This window comes from Rhinopithecus bieti, unplaced genomic scaffold (genome assembly GCF_001698545.2).
Source record: "Rhinopithecus bieti isolate Rb0 unplaced genomic scaffold, ASM169854v2 scaffold_23276, whole genome shotgun sequence".
Taxonomy (NCBI): Eukaryota; Metazoa; Chordata; class Mammalia; order Primates; family Cercopithecidae; genus Rhinopithecus; species Rhinopithecus bieti.
The window spans coordinates 1,464,398-1,475,305 of NW_016810868.1; the positions used below are offsets into that span (position 1 = coordinate 1,464,398).

The window sequence follows — 10,908 nt, forward strand, 5'->3', positions numbered from 1 at the left end:
CAGGCCCCGCCCCCATCCTGTCTGCACCCCCCCCTCCCGCCCGCCTGCCGGCCCCGCCCCTTCTCACAGGCCCCACCCTCACCTCCTCCCGGGGGGGTCCCCCCCTTTTAGGCCAAGTTTAGGCCCCGCCTGCTCACCCCCAGGCCCTCCCCTTCTGGTGCTGCCCCATGCCCTCTCCTCCTGTGACCTCACACTCCTGGCCTGGCCAGGACCAGGTAGGGTGGGAGCTGGACTCCCGCGGTGCTTTGGCTGTGGAGGAGGTTGGCTGCCGGGGATCCCGCAGTGCGTGCTCCTCTCTGGACTTCTGAGAGTGGTGCCCCGCCCTTCCCTGCCTGGCCTCGCTGCCTGAGTTCCGGGGCTAGGGCTGAAGTTCTTCAACTCCTGCGGACTCCCCGGGTGGAGCGGACGGGGTTAGGCTGGAGGCCTCCGGGCTGCAGGGAAAGATGCTCAAGGGGGAGTGGGGCCCATGAGGACAGCCAGACCACCCCAACCTCCCGGACACCTTGGTGTGAACTGGGGAAGGAGGCCCCAGGTTTCCTTCAGCCAGGCAGGAGCTTCATGCAGCGCACAACCTGCCCAACCCAGGGTGGCGGCCTTGCTGTCAGCCCTCAGGGAGGTGGACTAAGGCCAGGAGATCCCCTGCTGCACTCTTGTGAGCTGCTGGGTTCACAGTGACCTCTGCTCTGCCCAGGCCGGACCCAGGACGTGAGTCCCCAGGCTCTGAAGGCCTTCCAGGACTTCTACCCTACCCTGGGGCTCTCCGATGACATGATGGTCATGCTGCCCAAGTCAGGTACTCTGGCAAGCCCTGCCCTTCCCATGCCACCCCGTCTGGCCCTCCCCTCCCATGAGCCCACCCTTCCTTCCCCTCACAGCACAGGCAGTGTGCGGGCAGCAGGGGGTCTTCTCTTCTAGGGGTGGGCTGGCAGCCCCTGCAGCCCCTCCCCCACCTCCCCCAGCACAGACTACCAGAGAGGCTTTGGGCAACGCTAGGAGGGAGGCTCTGGGCTCCAGTCACTGGGGATGGTGGAGCTGTCCAGTGGCCCTTGGTACCCAAGGGTTGGGGGCTGCAGGAAGCAAGGGCAGTCCTGGCCATCAGCATCTCACGGATGGATGTCTTCCTCCCCACAGACACCTGCAGCCCTGAGAGCAAGGAGGCACCCTGACACCTCTGGAGCCCGGCCCTTCCCAGGTGGGTTCTCCAGGCCCTGCAGGGGCTGCCCTGGTTGCCTCTCCCCTCCCTGTCGCAGCTTGACATCTGCTTGTGTCTGCCCCGTGCCCGCCCCGCTGTTTTGCCTCGCGACCCCATGCTTCAGGCCTCAGCTTAGACATCACCTCTCCCAGGAAGGCTCCCTTGACTTCCTAAGGTACCCATCACAGAGTACCACAAATGGGGTGACGTGAAACAGCAGAAGTTTGGCTGGGTGCAGTGGCTCACGCCTGTCATCCCAGCACTTTGGGAGGCCGAGGCAGGCAGATCACCTGAGGTCAGGAGTTCGAGACCAGCCTGACCAACATGGAGAAACCCCGTCTCTACTAAAAATACAGAATTTAGCTGGGTGTGGTGGTGCACGCCTGTAATCCCAGCTACTTGTGAGGCTGAGGCAGGAGAATCGCTTGAACCCAGGAGGCGGAGGTTGCGGTGAGCCGTGGTTGTGGTGAGCCAAGGTTGCAGTGAGCCGAGATTGCACCATTGCAGTCCAGTCTGGGTGACAAGAGAGAAACTCTGTCTCAACAAAATAAAACAAACAAACAAACAAACAAAACCAGCAGAAGTTTATCTCTCCCAGTTCTGGAGGCCAGAAGTCCAAAATCAAGGTGTCCACAGGGCTGGTTCCTCTAGAGGCTCTGAGGGAGACTCCCTCCCGCACTGCCCCCCAGCTCCCACGGCTGGGCGCTGTTCTGGGCATTTGTTGGCCTGCGGAAGCATCAGCCCTGTCTCTGCCTCCATCCTCCCACGGCCACCTTCCTCCTGTGCGTCAGTGTCCAAACTTCCCTCCTAGTATCTGTGCTGCCGAAGCGAGTGCCCCACAGCTGTCTTCTTATGAGGATACCTGTCCTCGGGTTTAGGGCCCGCTGTAAATGCAGGATGGTCTCATCTCCAGATTCTAAACTAATGGTATCTGCAAAGCCCATTTCTAAATACGACCACGTTCGGAGGTTCCAGGTGGGCCTGAAGTTTTGGGGACACGATTCAATCCACGGCTCTGTGTCCCCACTGTGTCCAAACAGCCCCTGGCTCCCTCCCCAGGGCAGGGTCCTGCTTTGGAATTGTGGGGGCCGTGTCTTCTCCCCCAGGGCCCAGGAGGGCAGACCACAGCCTTCACGCGCAGTGCCCATCGCAGGAGCCACATGTGGGTGGGGTCTTGGGGAGATCTCCCCCTCAGCCGGACACCGGAGGACCGCTGGGTCCCTCGCCCAGGTTCACCACCAAGAATTTGGGCGCAACCACACATCACGTGTCTGACGTGACAGTCACCGGCGTCTGGAGGGACACTGGCCCTTCCTGGCATGGCGGGAGGAGGTGGGGGGCTCTGAGGCGGGGCTGTTTCTCCTTTCCACCGTGCTGCCGCTGCACTTCCTGCATCTCTGCTCCTCTCCATGAGCTTCGCCTCCACTCCCAGGGTCCCCTTCCTGGAGACTCGCCATCCTGCCTGGGGACACTGGGGCTGTCCAGCTTAGCACAAGTCTGCACCAAAGTCTCCCTGCACACACCCGCTGGGTTGGGAAACATGGGGGTCAACACCAAACCGCCCTCCTCCAGAAGGTTCTGTGAGCAGAACATGTGGCCCCATCCCCCCATGATCTTGAAGAAGCAGCTTTCGGGGTAGAGTGCCCCCCTGGGCCACCACGGGTGACCATGGAGGCTGTGGGTTCTGTGGTGGCTTCATGGACATTCCGAGGCTTTCTTGCCACGCTGGCCCCTTCACCAAGGACCAGGCAGAGGCCGTGGCTCGCTGCCACTCAGCCAGGGACTGGGCATGGGGCTGGGTCCCCCACCCCCGGGGAAGGTGGGGAGGTGTTGGAGCCAGGGTCGGCCTCTCACCTGGGGCCTGTGGGGCAGCAGTGGTAGCTGGTGTGTGTTTCCAGGTTTGCAGGAATTTTGGGAGCAGAATGAGCTCTCCCTGGCCTGTTGGCGGTGGCTGTGGAAGAGTGATGCCCGGCTTGTGGGGAGCAGGAAGGGCGTTTGTCGCGGGAGTGGGTGATGGAGTCGCCGTGCATTTTCCATGCAGGTGGAGCCACGGCAGCAGGCGCCTTCGCCCCTGGAGTCGAGACCCACAGCCCTCGGGGACCACCCAGAGCCTCTCCATCCTCTGACCCCCGCCTGTGGGACGCCTCGTGGGACGCCTCTTTCTATTCAATAAACAGATGCTGCAGCCTCACAGCCCTCACCTCTTTGGAAATGCCCTGGGGGAGGGCACAGTGGGCCCCTGCCTGACCCCAGCACTGCTGGGGAGACTGAGGCAGGGAGGCAAGTGTGAGAGGGCCCTGGCCGAGGGAGCAGGAGGCAGGGGTGAGAGGCCCTAGGAAGGGGCAGGGGACAGGGGTGAGGGGCCCTGGGTGAGGGGCAGGGGACAGGGGACGGGTGAGGGGGCAGTCGTCACGGGCGGGGTGAGGGGCCCTGGGTGCCCTGGGGAAAGGCAGGAGGCAGGAGTGAGGGGCCCTGGGGAGAGGCAGGAGGCGGAGGTGAGGGGCCCTATGTGAGGGGGCAGGGGTGAGGGACCCTGGGTGAAGAGGCAGGGGACAGGGGTGAGGGACCCTGGGGAGGGGCAGGAGGCAGCAGCCACTCTTGGCCTGTGCGGGGGCTGAACCCACAGGAAGAATGGAGCATCCTGGCCCAGTCTCTATGGGTCTGCAGTGCTGTGGGGAACTGGGCACCCTGTGAAGAAGGTCCAGCTGCAGGAGGCTGGGGAGTTAGGCCCATTTGGGTTTTGTGCCCTCCCCCCCACTGATGTGATTGTGGGCACCTGGTTTATACCCCTGGAAATGGGTCACAGTTGTGGCCAGGGGATTGCCAGCCAGCCTGGGCGCTCCACAGCCAACCTCATAGACATAGGTAGCTACCCGGTGGGCTCCTTGTTTCAAAGATCAAGAAACTGGCCCAGCGCGGTTGCTCACACCTGTAATCCCAGCACTTTGGGAGCCTAAGGCGGACAGATCACCTGAGGTCAGAAGTGCCAGGCCAGCCTGGCCAACATGGCAAAACGCTGTCTCTACTAAAAATACAAGACAGCTGAGTGTGGTGGTGCACGCCTGTAATCCCAGCTACTCAGGAGGCTGAGGCAGGGAGAATTGCTTGAACCCAGGAGGCAGAGGTTGCAGTGAGCCAAGATCATACAACTGCACTCCAGCCTGGGCGATGGAGCAAGACTCTGTCTCAAAAAAAAAAAAAAAAAAAATCAAGAAACTGAGGCACAGAAGGGTTGGGTAACTTATCCAAGGCTGCACAGCCCGGAAGAGGCCAGACTGGCTGCAAGCCTGGGTGATCAGGCTCCAGGGCCGGGCTCCGCACTGGCCCTGGGTGATGTCTGGCGCAGCAGAGGCCCTCCCCACTGTCACTCTGGTCACTGGCACTGTGCCTCTGGCCTCCGGAGCTCTGACTACCCACTGTGTCTGGCGCACATTTCAAAGGGCCGGGTGTGGGGTGGCACAGGAAGGTGCTGGAGGCTCTGGTCCGTTGCCCGTCAGTGCCCACAGCCCTCACAGGGCAGGCCCGAACGAGCCCAAAAGAACAAGTGTCCTGTGGGGTAAGGGGGGTCACTGAGCCCCAGGTGGTGTGGGTGGAGCTCCTCCTCCTCTCAGGCCCCCAGACAGCCCCAACAGCATCCACTGCTGTCCACACACCAGGAGGGTGGCCGGGCAGGCTGTTTTCTAGGCCAGGCTAACCCCTGCGGTGGGCGTGGGTGGCACTAGGGCCGGATGATGCTTGTGCAGAAATCCAAGTCTGAGCAGCCAGCAGCTAAGCTGTCCTGATGACGTTCCTGGGTGAGCGCACGAGCCTGTGCTGTCTGTATATAGTAGGCCCAGGCTGTGCAGCAGAGGAGCCCGGAGCCCGGACCCCGCCATGGAGGCCAGGCTGCCGTGCACCATCCTGGGTGTCCTCGTGGTGCTCTGGGCGCAGGTGGCAGCAGCCATGGTGGAACTGGACCGGCAGAAGGTGGCTTCTCCTTCTTCGTTGGTGGGGCTTCTCCTACACCCCCAGCCCCGCGGGCTCAGGGAAGGAGGCCTCTCCTGGTGTGGGGAGCTCATGGGGACGCTGGTGCCTGGCTAGACACTTCCTGTTAGTGGCATTTTCTTTTCTGCTGAGTCTGTGTCGGCTGCTGGGCCAGGCACACATTGGCAGGCCCAAAGAAGGTAGCTGCTGGAGACGAAGATTCTTTCCTCCCGAAAATGACTGGGTTTTGTTTTTTTTTTTTTGTTGTTGTTGTTGTTGTTGTTTTGAGACAGAGTCTCGCTCTCTCGCCCAGGCTGGAGTGCAGTGGTGCAATCTCAGCTCACTGCAAGCTCCATCTCCTGGGTTTACGCCATTCTTCTGCCTCAGCCTCCCGAGTAGCTGGGACTACAGGCGCCTGCCACCACGCCTGGCTAATTTTTTTGCGTTTTTAGTAGAGATGGGGTTTCATTGTGTTGGCCAGGATGGTCTCAATCTCCTGACCTGGTGATCCGCCTGCCTCAGCCTCCCAAAGTGCTGGGATTACAGGCGTGAGCCACCGTGCCCAGCCAAATGATGGGGTTTTTAAAAGTCTCAGTGGAAGTCCCGGTTCTGGGCAGGTTGCTGAGGGCAGGAGGCCCCTCCCCGGCGTGGCTGGCAGGCTGGTGAGCTGTGCTACCCAAGCCACCCCGTTCCCTGCCGTTTCTCACTCTGCCGCACCCTGCGGGCTTTCTTTTCCAGGCCCCTGCTCCTGGGTCCTGCCCCCGAGGTCAGGCAGGGCCTGTGGTTCCTCCCCAAATGCCCCGGAAGCCCCAGGTCCTGTTCGGTAGCTCTAGATGGCCTGGTGGGGAGGAGCCGCCCTGTCGGCGTTGCTGTCTGATGGCTCGAAGGGACCCCTTGGAAGGACACACACCTGGGGACAGCTGGGCTCACAGATGCCATCTCCTGGCCTGTCAGAGCCCAGCAGGCCCCTGCCCGGGGGTTGGTGGAAGGCCCCTGGGGGTCTCAGACCCACTGCTCAGGTCATGGCCAGGCTCCGCATCTCTCTAGATTGGAGGATTCTGGCGGGAAGTCGGTGTGGCCTCCTATCAAAGTCTGGTGCTGATGGCCCCAAAGCGGGTGGAGGGCTTGTTCCTCACCTTGAGCGGGAGTAACCTGACCGTGAAGGTCGCATATAACAGGTAAGAGGCCTGGGGGCTGCTGGAGAAGAAGAGGCATGCATGGCCGGGGACTGGGCGTGGGCCGCTGCACCCACTGCAGCATGGGGTCTGGGTTGAGTGCCGTCCTGCCGGTGAGCCAGCCCTCCCTTTGCCCACCTGCCTGGGCCCTCGACTCCCAGGCTCCTGGATCTGAATTTTCTCCCAAATGTAAGCATAGTGTTTTAATGAAGTCCCGTGAGCTTATAAGGAAGGAAAAGGGGCGTGGGGCAGGTGGCTGGCTGGAGGGAACAGAGCCCTCAGGGGAAGGCCGGTGTAGCCCCCACCTGGCACATTCCCCACCTCATCCTGCTCCAGGCCCTGGGATGCTCCACAGTGCTGCCTGTGCCCTTCCTAAAGACTAGGCCCCACTCCGGGAAGGAGCCCAGCAGGTGGGACACAGGCTGGCATTTTCCTGATGGGCACTTTGCTGCCTTTTAGCTCAGGAAGCTGTGAGATAGAGAGGATTGTGGGCTCAGAAATAGACACTACGGGAAAATTTGCTTTTCCTGGTAAGTGCAGTTGCCCTGTCATGGCAAGTGGAGCCCAGCTGTGCACACAGCTAGGCCTTATTGTTCCCCATGCTGTTCCCTGCACTGTTCCCCATGCTGTTTCCTGCACTGTTCCCCATGCTGTTCCCTGCACTTTTCTCTGTGCCGTTCCCCATGCTGTTCCCTGCACAGTTCCCTGCACTGTTCCCAATGCTGCTCCCTGCACATTTCATGCCCCAGTCCTTCCCATTCTTCTACCAACACATTGGATCATCCTTCAAAAGCTTCTGTAGTGTCCCCAATCACTCAAGTGCCGGGACTGGGTGGGGGCAGGATGGAGTTAGACCCTGCAGACCCTGGCCTTCGAGGTCCATCCCCCTCAGAGGTCTCCCCCAACGCCATGGCCGGCTCCTGAAGGCCACAGAGAGATCCACGTGCTGGACACCGACTACGAGGGCTATGCCATCCTGCGGGTGTCCCTGATGTGGCGGGGCAGGAGCTTTCACGTCCTCAAGTACTTCAGTAAGCTTGGCCCTGGGGGGCTCTGCCCAGCTGCTGTCCTCCCAGGGACTGCCCACCCAGCCCCCCTGTGCCCCACAGCTCGGAGCCTGGAGGATGAGGACTGGCTGGGGTTCTGGAGGTTTCGGGAGCTGACAGCAGACACTGGTCTCTACCTGGCGGCCCGGCCTGGTGAGCCCAGGGTCCTTGGGGTGGAGGCTGGGCTGGGCCCTGTGGGTTGGCTCTGCAGCTCCTCACGCTGGCCTTATCACGCAGGGCGGTGTGCCGAGCTTCTAAAGGAGGTGAGCCTGACCCCCGACCCTGGCCTGCGCTGAAGTCCCTGGGCCCCTGGCCCAGTCCCTGGCCCTGTCAGGAGCCCCCCGTGGCTCCACCTTCCAGCCCTGGGGTGGGGCCTGTTCACCCCTTCCTGTGAACAGGAGCCTGAACACCACTGGTGGGCAGCCCCAGAGATGAGTCTGTCTCCTGGTTTGGAAAGAGCTGGAGCCTCCAGGGTGGTGACCTTAGGCTGCTGGGCAGGGACCCTGGGAGGCTGGGGTCATGGGGTGCAGAGCTGGGTTGGGCAGGCGAGCAGAAATGGCGCCTTTTGGCCGGGCGCGGTGGCTCAAGCCTATAATCCCAGCACTTTGGGAGGCTGAGACGGGCGGATCACGAGGTCAGGAGATCGAGACCATCCTGGCTAACACGGTGAAACCCCGTCTCTACTAAAAAAATACAAAAAACTAGCCGGGCGAGGTGGCGGGCGCCTATAGTCCCAGCTACATGGGAGGCTGAGGCAGGAGAATGGCCTAGACCCGGGAGGCGGAGCTTGCAGTGAGCTGAGATCCGGCCACTGCACTCCAGCCTGGGCGACAGAGTGAGACTCTGTCTCAAAAAAAAGAAGAAATGGCGCCTTTTCTTCGGTGTTCCATGCACGACTGCTGGCTGCTTCTGTCCCTGAAGGTCCTGTCAGGGGCGGGACACAGGTCCTGCCTCAGGGTCCTATGTCGGGCACTGCAAGAACCCAGAGTCTCCCTCACCTCACTTTGTCTTGGCCCTAGAGGTTGGGACTGTTACCCCACTTTGCAGATTGAGAAGGCACTCAGGGAGCTGAGTGCTTTGCCCAAAGCCAGGCAGCTAGGACAGAAGCTCCCGACACGTGGCCCTCATCACTGCCCCATGGGGCCTGCACACGGGCCTGAGCCCCCACACTTTTGTGTCGCAGGAGCTGATTTAATGGAGTTTCTGCCTCAGACCATGAGGCTCGGAGTCCCCGCCCACCCCAGCCCCTCCTGGGCACCTTGCCCACCGGGTCACCTGCACCTGCTCTGAATAAACTGTGATGTCTAGCCACTGCCTGGTGTGTCTTTCTGGAGAGCCAATGGGTGACAGGTGTGGGGGGACGTGCCTGCCCCAGGTCTGGCAATAGGAGGTGTGTTTTCTGTGGCTACTGGACAAACAGCATGGTTCACGTACAAGGCAGCAGCCCCTGCCCTCCTGCCCTGCCAGGGTCATGGTCAGGCTGCCCCAGGGTGTAGACCAGAGACAGAAACAGGGCTCCTGGTGGAGTCTCAGCAGGTGTCTCAAATGCATGGAGGCCACACCCCTCCTGCCTGCATCCTCCATGGCTCCCCACTGCCCAGGGCTCTAGGCTCATGGCCTGTGCCCAAGACCCTACCTGATGGGTCTTGCTTCCAGCCTCCCTGGATCCCCAGCTGCCCAGCCCTGCTCAGTGTCCAGTTCCACAGTGGGCTCTCACCCTGTGGCCTGGGCTGCCGCCAGCCAACTGCATGTCTTTCTCTTCCCGCCTGAACTGGGACATGGGAAGAGCAAGGAAAGTAGCAGGTGTCAGCCTGGAGGTTCTGCGCCCAGGCCCCTGGGGATCAACCCGTCCCCCATATACGCAGGTGAGACAACCCAGGGCTTATGAGGGTGGCTGCCTCGTGGGGGCGGCGGAAAGTGATATCTGAGGTTGAATGGTGCCGGGGCCGTGGGGGGAACCACCCAATTCGGGGGACCTCGCCAGCCCCCAGCATCGACTGGGACACCAGAAAGGCCCTTCTAGGAACAAGGACTGCACCCTAGATGCGCCTCAAATCCAGAATCGTGCCCCCCGAGAGCCACAGGAGGGACATGTAGAGGCTGCATTCTGACAAGTTAGGGGCTCCTGGGAAACAGCGGTGACTTTGCGCAGCTGTGCCCGGCTGAGGCTCACAGGTTCAACGAGCTTAGCCTGGACTTGGATTTCCTGCCGGAGGGGCTGTCACTCTTGCTGTCTGCTCAGGCTCCTGTAACAAAATACCTCAGATCGGCACCTTAAACAACAGGAGAGTATTTCCTCACCGTTCTGGAGGGTGGAAGTCCAAGATTAAGGTGCCAGAAAATGCAGTTTCTGGTGAGGGCTTCCTGCCCACTTGCAGAAGGCAGCCCCTCACTGCGTCCTCTCCTGGTGGGGAGCGCTCTCTGGTTGCCTCTTTCTCCCCTATTAAGGACACCAGCCCCGTTAACTTAGGGCCACACCCTTTGACCTCACTTAATCTCGATCGCCTCCTAAGAGTCCCATCTCCTGAAACAGTGACCATGGGATCCAGGGCTTCAACGCAGGAATTTTGGGAGGACACAATTCATCCCAGAACAAAAGTCAGTTTAGACGGTGACAGTAGATGCAGGGCTGCCATCATCAACAACGTCCTGCCCAAAAGTCACTGGACGTCCAAAGACACAGAAAAATATGACCTATGTTAAAAAAAAAAAAAAAAAAGGCCGGGCGCGGTGGCTCAAGCCTGTAATCCCAGCACTTTGGGAGGCCGAGACGGGCGGATCACGAGGTCAGGAGATTGAGACCATCCTGGCTAACACGGTGAAACCCCGTCTCTACTAAAAAATACAAAAAAACTAGCCGGGCGAGGTGGCGGGCGCCTGTAGTCCCAGCTACTCGGGAGGGTGAGGCAGGAGAATGGCGTAAACCCGGGAGGCGGAGCTTGCAGTGAGCTGAGATCCGGCCACTGCACTCCAGCCCGGGAGACAGAGCGAGACTCCGTCTACCCCCCACCAAAAAAAAAAGAAGAAGAAGAAAAGAAAGTTACTAAAAACCGACACCGAGAAGACCCAAAGTTGTATGCAGAAGTTAAAGGTCTAAAGCAACTCTTATAAGTAGTTTAAAAAAAGCAAGATATACTCTAAGGAAAGAAATAGTGACATGATAGTGTTAAAGGACTAATTGATAAAGAAAGAATAAAGGAGCGAACGTAGGAGATCAGATCAGGAAATCAACAGCGAAATGGAAATTATAAAAAAGAAAAAATTATGGAACTGAAAAGTGCAATAAGTGAAAAATTTACTGGAAGGAATAGGAGATTGGCCATGGCAAAAATAATGTCCATGAATTTGAGCACAAACCAATGTAAATTATCCAATCTGAGGAACAGAGAAGAAAATGGTTGATAGCACCTCAAAGATCTGTGGGGCAAGATAAAAAATGTAAACTAGCCTGAGAAAGAAAAGAGAGGGAGAATATATGAAGAGATAGTGGCCAAAATAACCCAAACTTTTTTTTTTTTTTTTTTTTTTTTTT

At 59.6% G+C, this 10,908-nt stretch overlaps 2 protein-coding genes across 3 annotated transcripts in view; both read left to right on the forward strand.

Annotated features, from left to right (window-relative positions):
• Positions 1–3,381, forward strand: part of LCN15 (lipocalin 15) — an 8,140-nt gene extending 4,759 nt beyond the window's left edge. The window contains exons 5-7 of the mRNA XM_017893013.1: positions 692–793; positions 1,132–1,192; positions 3,234–3,381. Of these exons, the coding sequence (XP_017748502.1) occupies positions 692–793; positions 1,132–1,166 (137 nt within the window). The 3' untranslated portion in view covers positions 1,167–1,192; positions 3,234–3,381. The remainder of the gene's footprint in view (positions 1–691; positions 794–1,131; positions 1,193–3,233) is intronic.
• A 1,144-nt stretch (positions 3,382–4,525) lies between these two features.
• LCN8 (lipocalin 8) lies at positions 4,526–8,681 on the forward strand. Of its 2 annotated transcripts, none has more exons than XM_017893010.1 (7): positions 4,526–4,612; positions 6,203–6,333; positions 6,790–6,860; positions 7,257–7,361; positions 7,440–7,529; positions 7,614–7,639; positions 8,560–8,669. In XM_017893010.1, exons 1-7 carry the CDS (start codon positions 4,526–4,528, stop codon positions 8,569–8,571), a joined length of 522 nt encoding a protein of 173 aa, XP_017748499.1. In that variant the 3' UTR covers positions 8,572–8,669. The 2 variants fall into 2 exon arrangements, with proteins under 2 accessions (XP_017748499.1, XP_017748498.1); XM_017893009.1 differs by lacking the exon at positions 4,526–4,612 and adding an exon at positions 4,787–5,158 and having other exon boundaries at positions 8,560–8,681.
• Positions 8,682–10,908: the final 2,227 nt, after the last annotated feature.

Excerpts from the sequence above, each read along its gene's own strand:
- LCN8 (XM_017893009.1), top strand. The coding sequence starts at position 5,066 with ATGGAGGCCAGGCTGCCGTGCACCATCCTGGGTGTCCTCGTGGTGCTC. Across the intron at positions 6,334-6,789 it reads GTGAAGGTCGCATATAACAG|CTCAGGAAGCTGTGAGATAG; the intron begins GTAAGAGGCCTG and ends GCTGCCTTTTAG. Across the intron at positions 6,861-7,256 it reads GGGAAAATTTGCTTTTCCTG|GCCACAGAGAGATCCACGTG; the intron begins GTAAGTGCAGTT and ends CGGCTCCTGAAG.